The 17,282-nt window shown below is 66.0% G+C and overlaps 1 protein-coding gene across 9 annotated transcripts in view; it reads left to right on the forward strand.

Moving 5' to 3' along the window:
- FBRSL1 (fibrosin like 1) overlaps nt 1-17,282 on the forward strand; it is an 84,710-nt gene that overhangs the window by 64,513 nt on the left and 2,915 nt on the right. Inside the window, exons 6-19 of one of the 9 annotated variants that reach the window (XM_067014289.1) lie at nt 5,888-5,933; nt 8,386-8,725; nt 8,839-9,059; nt 9,801-9,869; nt 10,041-10,240; nt 10,992-11,042; nt 11,219-11,314; nt 11,898-11,966; nt 12,122-12,151; nt 12,350-12,418; nt 13,629-13,758; nt 15,787-15,864; nt 16,051-16,134; nt 16,332-16,530. In XM_067014289.1, coding sequence (XP_066870390.1) covers nt 5,888-5,933; nt 8,386-8,725; nt 8,839-9,059; nt 9,801-9,869; nt 10,041-10,240; nt 10,992-11,042; nt 11,219-11,314; nt 11,898-11,966; nt 12,122-12,151; nt 12,350-12,418; nt 13,629-13,758; nt 15,787-15,864; nt 16,051-16,134; nt 16,332-16,530 — 1,682 coding nt within the window. Of the gene's footprint in view, nt 1-5,887; nt 5,934-8,385; nt 8,726-8,838; nt 9,060-9,800; nt 10,241-10,991; nt 11,043-11,218; nt 11,315-11,897; nt 11,967-12,121; nt 12,152-12,346; nt 12,419-13,628; nt 13,759-15,786; nt 15,865-16,050; nt 16,135-16,331; nt 16,531-17,282 lie in introns of all 9 variants that reach the window. The other 8 variants (XM_067014287.1, XM_067014290.1, XM_067014288.1 and 5 more) reach the window with 8 other exon arrangements.

Consider the following 17,282-nt stretch of genomic DNA (forward strand, 5'->3'; position numbering starts at 1 on the left):
TTTGGGCCCACGGAGCGGCCAGGTGGCTCTGGAGTAGTGGTCAGGGTTGGCGTGTACTGCGCAATTCGCAATTACAGTAACTACTTGGACCCCTTCTCCCACTTTGCATCCCCATGTCGCAGATGGTGAAACTGAGGGCGGAGCTTACATCGGACAGATGTGGGGGCTCTGTTGTCCTTTCTTCAAGTCCCAGCTCCTCGACCTCGCCGCTCCGTGACTCAGTTTTCCCCTCTGTAAACTGGGCGTAGGAGCCATCCATATTCGTTGCTGTGAGCGTCGGAGGAGCCGACCCATACAGCGTTCGATACTGCTGGCACCGCGCGCCCGCGCGCCCTGACCTGGTGACGGGGATGGGACGGCGAACGCTCCAACCCACGTCCGCGGCCCCGTGCGGGCAGATCCGCGCCTCGGGGCTGGATTAATCGGGCCTGCCCGCGCCCCGCCCCCGCCCCGCCCCGCCGCGCTCCCTGGCCGCCGCCTGCGCGCCAGCCAGCAGTGCGCCCGCCGCCGCCGTCCCCGCCGCCTGTGGGCCCCGCGCCGCGCCCGACGGCGTCCGGGAGCCCAGTGCGCACCGAGAGCCGCCCGGAGCGCGCCGAGTCGGCGCGGCGGACATGCGTGCCCCGCGCGCCCCCGGCCTGGGTTCCGGCTAGGCAGGGCGCCACGGGAGAGGGGCCACCTCGACGGGCCGAGGCTGGCGGTGGCCCGCGTCCATGCCGCCCAGCTTCGACTCCGGCTCCGGTACGAGGACTAGCGGCGGTCGCCTGCAGAGCGCGTCGGATCCGGGGCGCCCGCGCGGTGAGTGAGTGCTGGTGGCTCCGGGGAGGAACTCGGGACTTTGGGGGCCGGGGTTGAGAGAGCAGCCGCCCCCTCTAGAGGGTCGGGGAGCGGGAGAGGCCCCCGGCGCTCTGCTCACCTCCGTCTCTCACGGGAGCCGGGCGCGCGGAGACTCCACGTACCTCCGCCTGCGCCCTTGGGGCGCACGTGGCGGCAGACCCGCAGAGAGTCCTGGTCCTCGGCCAGGGCGCTGGGGGGCCCGCGGCGGAGGCGGGGCAGGGCGCTGGGGGACGCGCGCCTTTGTCTGCGCCCTGGCGCGGGCTCGGCCGCCCGGGTTCCCGGCCACCGCTGCGCTCACCTGCCCGGAGTTGGAGCTCTTTGTCTGGGGCGGGGCGCGGCCGGCGGAGTCTGGGCCGCGTGTCTGGGCCGAGGCTGCTCCGCAGGTTGGGTCCTCGCAAACAAAGCGCGCCTTGACCTCCGCCCGCGGCCGGGATTGCGTATCTCCGGGGGAAGAGTGCTGACCCTGACACTCTCCGTACGGAGCGGGCCCCTTCCACGGGGACCCTGAACTTGCAGCCCGGGGACCTCCAACCTGGACTTTGGCCTGAAGTGACCCTTTCGTTTCCCACCCACACCGGCTCAGTGCTAGGATTGGAGGGTGCCGGCGCTGCCTGGGTCAAGTCTCAGTGGATGATCCTCGGGAAGTTATTAGCACAGATCTGGTGGTTGCGCTAGGGCTGCCCACCCGCCTTGGGTCAGCTGGCCGGCTCCGGACCCCTTGTCCTGGAAGGGAAAGAACCGAGGGACCTCGACCTGGGCCAAGTCCCAGCAGGGGTGGCTTTGTGCCTGTGCTGGGAAGGGGGCTGGAACCTGAGCCACGGCCCCAGAGGTCCTGGGAGCTGAGGGTGCCTGTGGGTGTTTGTTGAGAGCCTTCTCCAATGGGCCTGGCTGGGCCTGGCCCGGTGTCCCGGCCCTTGCCGTGCGTTGGAAGCCTGCCAGGTTCCTGCCCGCGACCCCTGTGGGGACTTGGATCCCTCAGCTTCCCCGAGCAAACTGTAGCTTGGGCAGTGTGGCTGTGAGGACCGGACGCACAGGGGACAGTGGCCTTCCCACCTGCCTCCCGCCTTTGCGCGGCGGCATCCCAGGGGTCGGCAGGCCCACAGGGAAGACACTCCCCGCCGCTGCTCCTCCTCTGCTCCCCTGTCACTTTCCCAGCGTCTGGGGCGCCACCTCCTGGCTCTGGGGTCCGGTGCTCCAGCCTGGGGCCTTGCAGTGAACCAGAAAGGCCTGGCTGGGCCTCCCGGGCAGCGCAGGGGCACCTGCAGCTGTAACTGGACTTGCTACTCTTCCCTGCCCCCCCCAGTCTCGGGCCGAGGGCAGTCCTGCCCCGCAGGAGCAAACGCATTTTCTCAGAGCGACGCCTCTACCACGTTCCTTTGCGACACCAGCCTTGGTGGGTCGGGGTGCCCTGCTGTATCAGGGGACGGCTCCGGTGAGGGCTGGCACACACGGTGCAGCTGAGGCAGGTGCTCGAGGCCCGACTTGCCATGGAGTAGCCCCCTCCCCCTCCCAGTGGCCCAGCGACCACACCCCTGGGAGCTAATGACAGCTTGCAGGCCGAGCTCATTCATTGCACCTGCTGATGGCACGTGATAAGGCACTGGGGTGGGCTGCTTGCACGGTCAGCAGCACCCCCAGGCCCAGAGGGGCTGTCGGTGCCTCAGGTAATGGAGACCTTAAGGGGGCGGCCTCCGGAGAGCAGAGTGGCTGCTCCTGCCCTGGCCCAGGTACCTCGTTTGGGAGGCGCCAGCCCTGTCTACTCAGGCCCTTCTCCCGCTGGTGCAGGGCAGCAGGCAAAGAGGATTTAAACGTGTGTCGGGGGGGGGGGCACCCTCAGACTGACGGGGTCTGGGAAGGCCTGTGGGAACTTGGCCGAAGCCACACTGGGTCAAGGGCCCAGACTGGCCGGCCGGCCGGCCACACTCTTTTGGGAGCTGCGGGAGAGGCTCACAGTATCGTTTGGGGCAGTGGAAAGGCACTGGAGTGTCTTCAGTCCGGGGTGACTTGTTCTGGTTTGGCTTTTAAAGATACTCCTGGCTGCTGCATGGAGAATTAATTTGTGAGAGTGTTAACGAGACCAGCTAGTAATTAAGCAGCTGTCACTCGGGCTGTGTGGCCTCAAGTGCGAGTGTCAACAGGACCCCCTCCTGAGGTCATGGCGGGGGTCCAGTTCTGTTAGGCCTGGGGGTCTTTGGGCGGGAGGGTCGGTGACTCATGGGCCTCTGCGGGAGGATACAGGGCTCTGGGGGCACCTGGCCGTAGCTCCCAGCAGAGCTGGGTCCGTGCCTGGTGCAGAGTGAGCCGGCGTGAGGTGTCCCCATCCTGGCCCTGAGCGGTGGGCGGGCCGGCGCTGCTGACTCTGCCGTCCTGACCTCGCGGACCCCCAGCTCAGGGGGACCCCTCACCCACCCATCCCTGCCCCCACCCCCCGGGGTCTCCTCGGCGAGTCCACGATCCAGGCTGCTCACCACGCAGGATGCCTCGGGAACACCCTTAGGAAGAGGTCAAGCCACAGCCTCCCTGTAGAGGGCACGCCCGGCCTCAGCTCCCTGCTCCCCTGGGCGGGGGCCTCCACCGGGGACTCCGGCGCGTGTGGCTGGCAGGCACCGCCGGTTCGCAGACTCCCCTCTGGGGCGGGTCCGAGTCCAGCCCCGGGAGCGTGGGCCTGTGTTTTCGGGCTGCGTTTGCCACCTGTTTTCCCAGTGCGGGTTTTCGGGGCGTGGTTAGGCAGGAGGCCCCAGCCCAGCACGAGTGTAAGGGGCACAGCGGTCTGTTCACGGTTCGCAGGCCCGGGGAGCCTCCATCCGAGCAGCTCCTGTCCTGTCCCACAGACTCGGGCCCTGCCTGTGCTGGGCCTCCTGTGTGCGTCGCTGTCTGGGACTCTCGTTTCTGTTCTGTTCACCTGTCAGTCTGTTCTCGCCTCAGTCCCCACCTCGTGATTGACTTTCTTGCACCATAATTTACATGCAACAAAATGCGCCTGTTTTAAGTGTACAGTTTGGTGTGTTTCGACAAATACGTACCACTACGTATCCCCCACCAGAGTCCGACAGAATGCTTTCACCACCCCAGAGAGGTCTTTCCTGCTTTTTTCTTTAAGTTTTTTATTTATCATGGTGAGATACACATAACAAAATTACCGTCGTAACCATCTTAAGTGTACAGCTCGGGGCATTAAATACATTCGTATCGTTGTGTAACCAGCACCGCCGTCCAGCTCCAGAATTTCTTCATCTTGCCAGCCTGAAACTCTGTCCCCGTGAGACACTAACGCCCCCTCCCCTCCCCTCCCCCAGCACCCACCAGCCTCCTTTCTGTCTCCGTGGATTGCCTGCTCTAGGGACTTCATATCGTGGAGCCACACGGGATTCGTCCTTTTGTGACTGGCTTATTATTACTTCACTGAGCGTAGTGCCCTCAAGGTCATCCGCGTTGCAGCCTCTGTCAGAGTTTCCTCCCTTTTTAAGGCTGAATAATATTTCATTGTGTGTATACACCACATTCTGTTCATCCAGCCATCTGTTTATGGACACTTGGGTTGCTTCCAGTGGAGTTCGTTGTTTTTCTTTGTTTTGGGGTTTTTTTTGATATGTATCTCTTTGGCCCGCGCCGGGTCTTAGTTGCGGCACTCGGGATCTTCGTTGCCACGCGTGGGATCTTTTTCGCTGTGGCAGGCGGAGTCTTAGTTGCTGGCATGTGGAATCTAGTTCCCTGACCAGGGGTCGAACCCAGGCCCTCAGCATTGGGAGCGCGGAGTCTTAGCCACTAGACCACCAGGGAAGTCCCTGTTTCCACGTTTTGGCTATTGTGAATAATGCTGCTGTGAACGTGGGTGGACAGATACACGTTTGAGTTTGTGCTTTCAGTTCTCTGGACATATGCTCACAAGTGGGATTGCTGCACCATACGGTAGCTCTATGATTGATTTTTTGAGGAACCTCCGTACCATTTTCCACAGTGGCTACAGCGTTTTCCATTCCCACCAGCAACGCACAAGGGTTCCAGTTTCTCCAGATGGTCCTCGCCAGCCCCGGCTGTTTTGTCTTTCTTGATAGTGGCCGTCCTGGGGGGAGCCCTCATGCCCTTTGGTACTCAGTCACCGCACGCCAACAGCAACCACTGTCTGCTTTCTCCCCGAGGAAGTCCCCGATGGGGCATCGGGAGACTCCGGGGGCAGAGTAGTGGTGCCCAGGGCGGGGGGAGATGCGCGGATTGGGGTGACAGCTGAAGGGCACGTGGTTTCTTTTCGGGGTGCTGAAGACGTTCTAAGGCAGGTTGAGGTGATGGCTGCTCACAGCTGTGTGCCTTCAGTGGGCGCGTTGTATGGTATGTGAATCACATCTCAGCGAAACTGTTTTAAAACACCACCAGCTGGGGAGAAAAGGTCTGCTCGGAACAGCCCTACGGGCTTGCGGCTGTGAACCAGCGGGCGGGCCACATCCTCACGGAGGCCCTGCACACACAGGGGCGTCTCCCCGGGAGGGGAGAGGCTGAGCGGCCCAGGGGCCCATCAGAAACTGCCACGTTCCCTCCTGGAGTGGCCTGACCCCACTCCACCCTGGACACTCAGTGCGTCACGGTGGCCGGGGTCCCCAGACCGGAGACTCAGCGTGTCTAGGGCGTGGCAGGCGATGTCCTGCAGCCTGGGGCTGGGGGGCAGCAGCATCCCAACCCTGTCCCCCCACCCCACCCCCGCCGCCACCTCCAGTGCCAGGCCCAGCGGAGCCCTCAGGTTCCTGGTGCCGGCTCCGCGGGTTGGCGCCCCAATTCCCAAGTCCTAGCTCCCCACCCAGCACGGCCACGCTGAGCCCCTGCATCCCTGATCACAGGCTGAATGACCTGTGTCCGAGTGCTTGCAGCCGGGCCTGGGTGTGGTCGCCCTCCTCCATGGGGGCTGTGGGCACAGAAGGACATGTTCTGCCAGGCTGGGCAGCCCTTGTGTGCGCAGAACCTGCCCAGACCTGTTTCCTGGGTGCGGGGGGCAGGGGGTGAGGGCCAGGTTCACCCTAGCCCTGTAGGTCTCTCTGGCCTCTGACCCTCCTCTTTCTTCCAGGCATCTGTGGGCTCCGAGAAGCTCTTTGCCCCGGCAGCCGATAAAGGTAAGTGTGGCCCTGGGCTCCTGGCCTCTAGGAAGGGACAGGACACATGCCTGAAGTCCGTGGTGGCCCCCAAGTGAGGCTCTGTCTTGGGTTTCAGGTGCAGAGCCTCAGGCAGGAGTTGGGTGCTGTCATTTACTGAGGGATGCAGCCCGCCCCCCTGCCAACCCCCTGGGAAAACCACAAGGAAACAAGGGAAGCTGGGAACGGGGCCAGTGTCTCGGCCAGAGCTGAGCAGTGCTGGAGCGGCGGTTCCCAAACTGGGGTCCCTGCACCGCTCGGGGCCATGAGGAGTGCACTTTCCCGGGCTCAGGTGCTCTGGGATGGCCAGCAGCTCCTGGCTCGGGATGCGGCCCTGCCAGCACACCCAGGCCCTGGCCAGTGACCCCCAAGTGGCGTGGTGCAGGTACCCAGCATTTCACTGTGCCACAAAGCTCTTCTGGCTGGCACTGCTCTAGAGGGTGGATGCCTGGCCACGGTCCCATCAAGGCCAGGATAGGCCTTTGTGACCCAGCCTGTCGGCTGTGGGCTGTGGCCGGGAAGGGGGTTTCACTGGACCCAGCGCAGAGAAGGGGCCCTTTTGCTTGGAGGGCTTCCTCAGGATGTGACCACACAGGACAGGCCTTGGGGCACCCACAGCCCCGTGGGTCCTGCTGGCCTGGTAGCCAGGCACGGCCTCTACGTGCCTTGAACTCGAGAAGCCCCTTCCTCAAGTCAGAGCACTGCAGCCGAGCAGGCGCCTGCTGGGTGAGGCAGCCCACCAGGGCCTCGGAGCGAGGCACGCTCAGCTGCCGTTCCAGACGGAGTTAACGTAGGGTGTATCAGTTTCAACAAATGACCACAAACCGCGCAGCTTGAAACAGGCGTTCACCTGCTCACGGTTCTGGAGATCAGAAATCTGGAGTCAAGTGTGCACAGGGCTGTGCTCCCTCCAGAGGCTCCAGGGGAGGGGTCCCTCCTGCCTCTTGCAGCTCCTGGTATTGCCTGCAAACCTGGGCATCCCTGGGCTTCTAGCTGCATCCTTCGCATCTCTGCCTCCGTCTTCATGAGGCCTCTTTCTCTTCTGTCCCTTACAAGGACACCGTCACTGCATTTAGGGCCCACCGATTCCAAGCTGATCTCATCTTGAGATTCTTAGCTTGATTACGGCGGCAAAGATCCTTTTTCCAAATAAGGTCACAGTCACAGGATTGGAGGTTATGATTCAGCAGGGTTCAGGGAACTCTGGGCTTTGAGGTGCCCAGAAAGGTGCCTAGTGGCGTGGGGGGTGTGTGATCAGTAGCAGTGCTCATGCTTTTCCAGTGGCAGGAGGCTCTAGAAGGTTCCAGGCGTCTCCAGGAGGGCTGGGGCACTGGTGCCACACGTGGGGTCACATCCAGGTCTGCATGGCCCATGCCTGCCTCTATCCATTCTGATGGCTGCTCTTACTTTGTGGGGGCCTCGTGTGGAGATGTGAGAGAGACAGGAGGGGAGGAAGGACTAGCGTCCCTGGGCAGCTGTGAGCAGCAAGTGGGCTGAAGCCAGCGGCCCTCTGTTCCTGTCCTTGTTGCAGGAGTGGTGGCAATGGCCTCCTCTGTAGGTGCGTCCCTAAGCAAACAGACCCAAGGCAGAGGTCGCCCTAGGGAAGGAGACTTCCCAGAGGCTCCAGACGTTTCCCCTTCCCACCAGCCTGGGTCACACTGCCCTGCAGCCGCAGGGGAGGCTGTGGCCAGCTCTTCACTCAGCGTGGCAGCCGCGGGGTCAGCCCACAGCCCAGCGACCTGAATTTCCACTCCTCCTGGGGACTGGGATGCTGCCCCCTGCAGGCAAAGCGACTCACATGGGTGGTGCTGCCCTCCGCCTGGCCGCTGGGGCTGTGACCTGAGGCCTCCTTCGTAGCCGTTTCAAAAGGAGGGTCTGAAGTGAGCAGGCGGCTGGCTGGAGCTCCCGGCCCAAGGGCAGGCCCGCAGCCCAGAGGGGAGCAGAGGCTCTGGGCGGTGAAGGTGTGTGGGGGGGGACAGTGTTGGCCCGCGGCGGCTTCCTCCTGACGGACCTGGCAAGGCTTGTCATCCGGAAGTCTCCCCCAGGGCAAGGGCCCACAGAGGGCTTAGGCCAGAGGTCACCCGGCTGGGTGCAGAAGGAGCAGCCGCTAGCACAGGTGAAGCTCCTGCAGGAGGAAGGAAGGGCGACAGGATGAGCTGGGAGCCCAGCGCCCTGCCCGGCCCGCCTCCCTCGTGCACCTCCGTCTCCCTCTGTGAAATGGGGGCTGGGACAGCCCCTGCGCTGGGATCTCCGTGGGCAGGAGGTGCAGGAGTGACTCCCTGCGGGTCGGCCCACGGGGCAGGTAGCCTGGGGGGCGGGGGTACCTAGGTGTTGTGGGCAGGAGCTCCGCGCCGCGTGTCTCCGCGTCGGAAACAGTCCTGGACGGCGTTCAGTGAACTGGGACCCGGGCTCACTCCGGCCCCTCTCTCTGCAGGACCCACGCTGGGCGAGAAGTCCGAGGCCAAGGCCGGGGCGGCGCCCAAAGTCTCGGGCCTCGAGCGCAGCCGCGAGCTGAGCACCGAGCCGCCCTTCCTGCCCCCTGTGCGCAGCCCCGCGCCGGTCCTGCCCTCCGCCGGCCCCGCGCCCGGCGCCCCATCCAGCCCACCCGTCAAGAAGGAAGCCCCGGCCCTGCCCCGCCTCACGCCGCAGCCGCAGCCGCAGCCGCCGCCCGCGCCCCTGCAGACCCGGGCCTCCCTCCCGACGCACGTGCCTCTCCCCCCAGGCGCCTTCCTGGGCCCTGGCGCGGCAGCGCACAACGGCCTGCACAGCCGCAGGTGGGCGCGGGGTGGGGTCCGCGCAGCCGCAGGTGGGCGCGGGGCGGGGCCCGCGCAGCCGCAGGTGGGCGCGGGGCGCGCCGCCGGCCGGCACTGAGCGCCCCTCCCTGCAGCAGGAGCAGCAGCGCCAGCAGCGGCGCCAGCCTGGGGCTCGCGAAGCACGCGTCCTTGTCGCCTCACGGGCCGGGCCCCCACCTCTCTACCTCACACTTGGCGCTCCGCTCACAGGCCCAGCACCAGCACCGCGCGGCGGCCATGTTCGCCGCGCCCCCGACACTGCCCCCGCCCCCGGCGCTGCCGGCCAACAGCCTGGTCATCCCAGGACACCCCGCCGGTAGGTCCGGGCGCCGTTGGTGGGGCAGCAGGGTCACTGTTCCCCTCCGCTCTGGGATCCTAACCCCCGGGGGGAGGGACGCGGGCCCTGGGGAGGGGGCAGGGCCCCCGAGGTCTGTATCCTTAGTGATCACCTGGCTCTCCAGACCCCGCCCAGCCGGATGGCAGCCGCCCAGCAGCCCATAGTGCTAGCAGACCACTTTGCCCAGGGCAGAGGAAGCTTCCATCAGGGTGTCGGTTGTGCGCGCGCGCACACACACACACACACGTGCTCACACCCGCGTACACGGACGCGACATCCCTTGCTCCATTCTGAGCCCTTGCCAGGCCTGGCCGAGCCGTCGGAGGCAGGGGTTTGGTGACACCCAGAGCTGCTCCGTGGCCATGGCAGTGAGGGCTCCCAGGGCCTGCCGTCCCTGGGCTGGGGGGGGTGGGAGGCGGGAGAGGGGAGGAGGGTTGAACTGTGGAGGACAGGGGCCCCAGGTGAATAGCAGCTGGCCTGGCCCCGCCTGGCCTCTCCCTCCCTGCCTGATTCCAGCAGGGGTCCCCTCACTAAGGATTTCTCTGTGGGTCTCCAGTTTTTTTCTTAACTCTTGCCGGCCTAGCTTGGGTTGGGGGCAGCTCAGTGCCCCAGGATGGGACCAGGATACTGGTCTGGGGGTGCTGGGACGGGCAGGGCTCCCCTTCAGGGCTGTCTCCGGGGGCTCCCAGGGTGGCTCACGGTGTTCTCTCTTGCCTTTAGATGCCAGCCTGTTGATCTCATTCAGCCAGCCAATCATGTATTGCCAGCCTCATTCGGGGATTCTGATTGGTACTTGGTCACAGGCACCTCTCTTATCTCCACCCTGGGGCCCGCACGTAGCGAGCGGCCACCACGGCTTGGCCTGCCGAAACCGGGAGTGCCAGCAGGTGACTATCCGCCTCGCCCCGCCGGGAGCCTGCGGCCGACGTGCCTCTCTGTCTCTCTCTTTTTCTCTTGTAGATCACGAGCTGCTCAGGCAAGAGCTGAACGCGCGTTTTCTGGTCCAGAGCGCCCCCCTGGGCCCGGGAGCTCTGCTGCGGGCGGAGTTCCACCAGCACCAACACACACACCAGCACACACACCAGCACCAACACACATTCGCCCCCTTCCCTGCCGGGCCGCCCCCGACGCCGCTCCTGCCACCCGCCGCACCCCCGCCGGTGCGTAGGCTGCGTGCCGGCCGGCGGGCGGGCGGGCGGGCGGGGGCGGCGGCCCGGGCGCGGGGCACGCAGCAGGCACACGCAGACGCTCTCTGCACGCATGCAGGCCGACACCATCCCCTTCCGTCCGGCTGTCCATCCGGCCCCTCGTCTCGTCCCCCGCCCTCCCCCGCCCCGGCTCATGCCGTGAGCTTCCCCATCCTGAGCCGTTCTCTCGGGCTTGGGGAGCACCGCGTGTCCGCATGGCCGTGGGGCCAGTTGTACCCACGTGGGGTCCTCAGTGTCTCTGCTGGCAGCAGGGCGGCAGGTCCGGAGGCCCGACAGGACTGAGGGGCCACAGGAGCCAAGACTTTTCCCATGTTCCTTGTCCTTGAGGTCTCATCCCCTGAGCCAGCTGCTGGGGGGCAGAGTCCCCTGTGCCCCATCCAGCTTTGCTTTGTCACTGACTAGTCTGCCAGTGGCTTAGGTGTGTCTCACAGCCTAACCACCAGCCTTGGGCTCCGTGCCCCCCCCCGCCCCCGCCCCAGTCATGGCCACAGACACCAGATGGGCGAGTCTGTGCCTCCTGTGCTGGGACCACGAGAACAGGGAAGGCCAGGGACAGCATCCTCGGGGAGCCTAGGGGACGGCTGGCTGAAGGCCACCAGCCTCGTTCTGGCCACTGCCTGGCCCAAGGGCGCGGGTGGGGGCCTGGCCAGCGGAGGGCATCGGCCTGGCCAGAGGCCTCACTCTCTGCCTCCTTCCCTTCCAGTTTGACAAGTACACGCCCAAGCTGGACGGTCCCTACTTCCGACATTCCAACGTGAGTGTGCGTGCGCGTTCTGGGCTCCCCAGGCAGGGTGAGGGGCGTGCGGGGCGGCGGGGCTGTGCTGTGTCCTGTAGCCTCCCTCCCAGTGCAGGGGCGACGGGGTGGGGACCAGGGGGCCGGGCCCAGCATCCGCGAGGCCCCTGGAATGCCGCTCCCGCCTTCTCTTGCAGTTCTTCCCGCCCTTCCCTCCAGCCGTCCCAGGACTGCCCGCCCTGCTCCCACACCCAGGTCCCTTTGGATCCCTGCAGGGTGCTTTTCAGCCCAAGGTACCAGCTGCTCCCAGGAGGGGGGTGGGCACTGTGGTGGGGTCTGCAGGACCGACCCCCCCCCCCAACCAGCCCTCCCCATCCCGGGGCAGCTCCAGCCGCCTTGCACGTGGCTGTGTGTGCCGTGATCCCGGGTGGCCCCTAAGGGGGCTTCATCTCAGCGCAGGACCTCCTGACCCTCGGTGGGGCCCTGTGCCCCCGGGGCCGGGAGAGCCTGGCTTCGCCCGTTCTCACCTCTCCCGCTGGCAGCGCTCAGGATGGGGGTGGGAGAAGCAGCACAGCAGGGGGGTCTGGACGGCAGCAGCGCAGGGCCATCCTCGCTGTAGGAGCCCAGGCGGGAAGCACCCCCGAGGCCCCAGGACCAGGACCCGGGCTTGCTCTGCCCGCCTTCCCTGCAGCGGGGCTGCCTCGGCCCTGGGGGAGGACCCTGGCCCAGGCACGTCGGTCAAGAGCCTCCTCAGAGACGTCCGGACAGGATATGGGGGGAGGCCAGGCCGCCCCTGGGTGGCGCCTGGGGGGTCTCGTGCCACCTGGGCGTGGGGCCTGCGAAGTCGTCTCGTGCCCTGTCCCTCTCTCCCCTCAGACTTCAAACCCACTCGAGCTAACAGGCCAGGCCAGTGCTGTTCACACTCTCCTACAGAAAGCCCCCGGGGTAGGTGGCAGCGGTGCCCGTGCCTCCCTCCCCTGGTGGGCATTCCCGCCAGCGTGGCTCCTTGTGGAGGCCCACGTGGTCCCCTCCCCCCGACCCCCTGGGGCTGGGCTGCTTGCAGAGCCCGGGTCTAACGCTTCTTCCTCTGTCGACGGCAGGTGTCAGACGCATACCGCACGGCCGGCAGGGTGAGTGTGTGTGTGCCCGCTCGCCTCGCCTTGGGAGGAAGGGGCCCGGCGGGACCTCAGGGAAGGTCCACGGCCAGGGAGGACTCTGGGTGCCTCCTGAGCGGCCACAGGGGCACTGTGGCAGCAGGAAGCTGGGGTGGGGGGAGCAAGGAGGCCCTGACCTCAAAGCTGAGCCCGTCGCCCGCCCTGTCGCAGAAGCCCGGGAAGTGGTGTGCTGTGCACGTGCAGATCGCCTGGCAGATCTACCACCATCAGCAGAAGGTAAAGGTGAGCCTGACTGCTGATCCTGCCGGCCAGGCCTGCGGTTCAGAGGGTGCCCCTTGCCCAGGCGCTGTGCCAGGCTGTGGGGGGTCGGAGGCGGGGAGGGGACGGGACGGCAGTGTGTGGGGAACTCAAGGCCACTTAAACCACCTGGTCACGCAGGGGGACGCGGGCAGGGGTTTGGGAGGAGCCGACTCTGCGGGCCTCCCCGCCGTCAGTTGAGTCCTCCCAGGGGGCTTCGGCCCTGCTCCCTGCACCCCCCCAGGTGTCTGTTAGCACTGGGGCCTGCTGTGTGCCTGGGTTTTTAGCCAGGGGCTAAGACGACCAAAAGCGCTCACGGAGCCTGCGTGCTCCTCGGGGCGGGGACAGGTGGCGAACGGGAACCCAGCCCGAGGCCGTCCCCCTCCCGGCAGGGGGTGCCAGGCGCCCTGGCTGAGCAACACAGGGAAGTGCGAGACTTGGGGACCCACGGCTGGGGCAATGGGCCGGGGCACTGCCCTCGTATCGCAGAAGGGTCTCCGTGCTCTCGTCGGCCGTCTCAGATAACACATTACCCCACGCACGATATTTTTAACTCATCACGTCCTAAATACGCTACAAAGGACCAGTCATACAAAGGGATTTATGACAGATTATTGTGCGTCTCAACACGTAGATGCTCAGACAGGGCCACCTAGAAGGCACAGTGAAGGAGGTGGGGCAGGGCCGGGCCCCCAGCTAGGGCCCAGGCACCCGCTCTGTCGCTGCCATCTCAGCAGGTAGGACTCACCCAGCCCCGTGCCTCCTGCGGCCCTTGTGACCCAGGGACTGGCTTCTTAGTTTCGTTTAACTTTAATAAACTTGAATCTTCATACTGAAGCTAAATTTAGTCATTGGAAAACTGGAACGACTTGGGTATGGGAATGTACTTCTCAAGCTCAATTTTACAAAATCTAAACAGACAAAGTATTTCCAGTGAAAATGTAGCATCCAAATTGAGATGTGTTTTAAGTGTAGAACACACCAGCTTTCAAAACGCACGAAAAGGAGCGAAGCACCTCAATCAGGACCTTCCTGTGTCAGTCACGCATGGCGTTTGGTTATCCTGTACCCGCTGAAGCGTCGTCAGGATAAGTCTTGCCTGTCTCTCCGCCCGCTGGGCAAGGGCAGCGGAGCAGGTGGCGTCCCACCTTGCCGTCAGCTCACTGGCAGCCCCTGCGCACACACTGTCCCGCAGATGCAGCTGGGCCCTCACAAACTGGACGCGGGCGCCAAGCTGGACTTGTTCAGCAGACCCCCAGCCCCGGGTGTGTTCGCCGGATTCCACTACCCGCAGGACCTGGCCCGGCCCCTCCTCTCCAGCTCAGGTAAGGCAGCCTGGCCTGTGGGCGCTCGGGGCTCAGCCACCATGCAGGCTGGGGGCGGCCGGGCAGAGGCGTTCTCGCCTTTTCCCTCTGGCTGGTGCAGGCGCCAGAGGGCTGCTCGGGCAGTGTTCCTGTTTCTCCAGCCGTAGCTGGTGGGGTCCGGCAGCCCTGCCCTCCTCGAGCTTCCCCCACTGTGGAGACTCCCCCCAGCTGACCTGAGCCCCGCGTGGACTCTGGCCAGGATGCCCTCCTCTCTGGGGTGTCCTTCCCGATATTCCTCCCAGGAAGGGTCTGGCTTTTCTCTGAAAGGTGGGAAACGGCTCCCGGAACCCGTGAGCTCGCCCCCGCCAGCAGCCGCGCCACAGCCTTGCTGTGTCCGGGTCCCTGGGACCACCCCCGGGCTCACAGTGCCCCCAGGACCCAGTACAAGTCACATGGCAGCCCCGGCTGTACGCATTGCAGCCGAGGGACACAGAGCGGTCGGCAAGGCGGGGGGGGGGGAATGGGCGGGTGCCTCGTGAGCACTGCCCCGGGGGCCCCAGGACGGAAGCACTTCATTCCCCAGCGAGGAGCGAGGTGCCGTCTCCCAGGGAGGCTCGTGGCGACCCAGCGCCCAGGGTTCTTACTGGGGGCCGGTCACGTAGGCAGCTCTGCCTGCATAGACCAACACCCAGACTCCCAGAAGGAAAGCAGGCGCTCAGCACAGACCACCTTGTTTGCACAAGCAACCTGAGCGTCCGTGAGGCCTTCCTATCAGGGAGGTGAGAAACCTGCTGGAACCCGAGTTCCCAGACGCCGAGGGCAGCCGTGCAGCAGGCCTTTCCGGGGTCAGCGGCCTTGAGCCCTCGCGCCGGGGCTGCTGCTGCTTCCTCCCCAGCTGTCAGGCCCTCGGAGGACGTCACCTCCTCAGAGAGCCCTCCCTGACTGCTTCTCGGATACCTCCCCCCGCCCTCCTCGGAGCTCACGTACGCTCACTCCCACCCGCTGCCCCTTGCACACGGACACGTGGTCCACGCGGGCAGCCTGTCAGCGCACTGGCGTGACGGGTGTGGATGGGGTCGTGCTGGCTGGCTTGGTGAGCATGGCGCCTCTTCCCAGCCCCCGCTCCGCCACCCTGGTGGCCTCCAGACCCCAGCCAGGCGTCAGGGCCCCTCAGAAGGCAGAGGGCCGCCCGTCTGGGCCAGAGCCCACAGGCTGTGGCCTGGGCCCCTCTGTGCTCCACACACACCCACGGCCCCATCCATACACTGTCCCCTGTAGCCCTGAGGCCAGCTGCCTTCCTCACCTTGACGTCAGGTCACTTGGAGGTGAGGTCATGTTTCTAGCTGGGAGCCCTCCGGGCACGGGAACCTGCGTGTGTCTCAGTGGAGGAGCCGCCTGTGACGCACGCGGGAGCGCACCGCTGTCGGGGTCCCCACAGGTGGGGGAAGCTGGAGGGACACGAGGGGGCACCCACGTCACCGGCCTCACCGGGCGCTCGCCTCTGGGCTGCGGGGTGGGGCACCCTACGCAGCAGAGTGGACCCCTGACTCAACAGGCCTGTCTGCAGACTGGGCCCACCGGCTGCCCCACAGGTCCGGCCCTGGGGGACGTCGGGGAGCCGGGGCTGTTGCCGCCGTGACGCTTGGGGGCTGTGGCCTGCAGCCGGGGGACGCCGCAGGAGGGGCCGCGGCCTCTGGCAGCGGTGACTCGGGCCGGTGCCCGTCAGCACCCAGGCTGCACCCACTGTTAGGTGGCCGGGACGGTAGCTCTGGTTGGAAACTCCAGGGCCACTGGCTTGGGCAGAGCCCCGAAGGCTAGGTCGCAGGCCGTTTCTCTGCCCCTCCTCGGGGCTCCACCGCTGTCAGCACCTGCCTCCCTGCTCCGCCCCCTCGGGGTCCTCCAGGCTGCGGGGAGAGGAAGGCCCACCTCCTGCCTGGTCACGTGCTCGGGGTGGGAGGAGCAGCCGTCCGGGGCGCGGCCACCTTTGGAAGGAGCCGCAGCCGAGGCCCCAGGTGCACTGCGGCCTCCGTCAACCTGTCCCCTCCCCAGGTGCTGCCCATGCCACCACCAACCCGTTCGGACCCTCAGCCCATCCGGGCAGCTTCCTGCCCACTGGTCACTTGACGGGTAGGTGCCCCTTGAGGTTCGTGCGGTCTGGCTGGCCTATGCCGACCTCAGGGCTGGGGAGAGGACCCCATGAACCCGGGTACCCCTCAGATTGCAGAGGTGGCACCTGCCAGGTTCGGGAGCCGCGCGGTGGGGGGAGGGTCCGGTGCGCACGGGGAGACCCCTGAGCCCTCGTTCCCCCTGCAGACCCTTTCAGCAGATCAAGCACCTTCGGGGGCCTGGGGAGCCTGGGCAGCAACGCCTTCGGAGGCTTGGGCAGCCACGCGCTGAGTGAGTGACCGCCTGTCTTGCTTTCCCCGCGCGTGCGTTCTCCGCGCACACCTGTGCAGGTCGGGGCAGCTCTGGCGCCGGGCGCACGGACCCCCTTCGCCGCCTCCTTGGGGCAAGCGCGGGTCTGAGGTCGGGAGTCTCCGTGTGTGCGCCTCCCTCGCGACCCGGCCTCACGCCCCACCGCCACCCACCCCCAGCTCCCGGTGGCGGCCTCTTCGCCCCCAAGGAGGGCCCCACGCTGCACGGCCTGCCCAGCCCCCGCGAGGCCTGGAACCGGCTGCACCGGGCGCCGCCCTCATTCCCCACGCCGCCGCCGTGGCCTAAGCCTGTAGACGCCGAGCGGGTCTCATCCCTGACCAACCACGACCGAGAGCTGGACAAGAGCAGGGAGGAGCGGTGAGTGGGGACCCTCCACTCTCCCATCGTGCCGGCCTGCCACCCCCGCACCCCCTGGGCAGCTCCGCCGAGCCCCGGGTGCCCTCCCACGGGGCACGCTGGGCTCTGCCTTCATCTTCTTGTTTGGGAGGGTGCGAAGTCTGCACCGGGAAAGACCTCGGGAAGGGGACCGCACACCCAAGCACCTTCCATTCTGCCCGCACAGAGGACCCTTGCTGGCGCAGGCTCTGGGCAGGCACCATCCAGGGCGGGGGTTCACTCCCTCCACGGCCCTGGCGGGGACCAAGGGCTTAAGGACCACAGGGGTGCCTCGAGGGAGCCCAGATCAGCAGGGCAGAGAGTGCCGTCACACGCTGCAGGGGGCTGCCGAGCCAGCAGGGGGACTGAGTCTGGGAGGTACACCTGTGGGCGGAGCTTGTGCGTGCCCTCCTTCCCCCAGCCCCATGGGCTGCAGAGTAGACCAGGGCAGGGGAAGTGGGAGCCACGTTCTCCACGTTCAGGTCAGTGGCAGAGGCTGGGACTTCAGTGTTCTTGAGGAGTCGTGGCCTGCCACGTGGACGGGCACAGAGGGCTCCATGTCCGGCCCTTCCACCCAGGTCCTGTCCCCCCGAATCCTGGATGTGGGGCATTTCACTCATGGGCAGCGCTGCGTGCCAGGCACTGGGTGTGTAGGGTGGAGCTTGAGAGAGAGAGAGGAGACGACCTAGAACCAGCCTGGAAGACGGTGGGGACGTGTGTTGCAGGACCCAGGA

The sequence above is a fragment of the Kogia breviceps genome, chromosome 15 (genome assembly GCF_026419965.1).
Source record: "Kogia breviceps isolate mKogBre1 chromosome 15, mKogBre1 haplotype 1, whole genome shotgun sequence".
In the NCBI taxonomy this organism is placed as follows: domain Eukaryota; kingdom Metazoa; phylum Chordata; class Mammalia; order Artiodactyla; family Physeteridae; genus Kogia; species Kogia breviceps.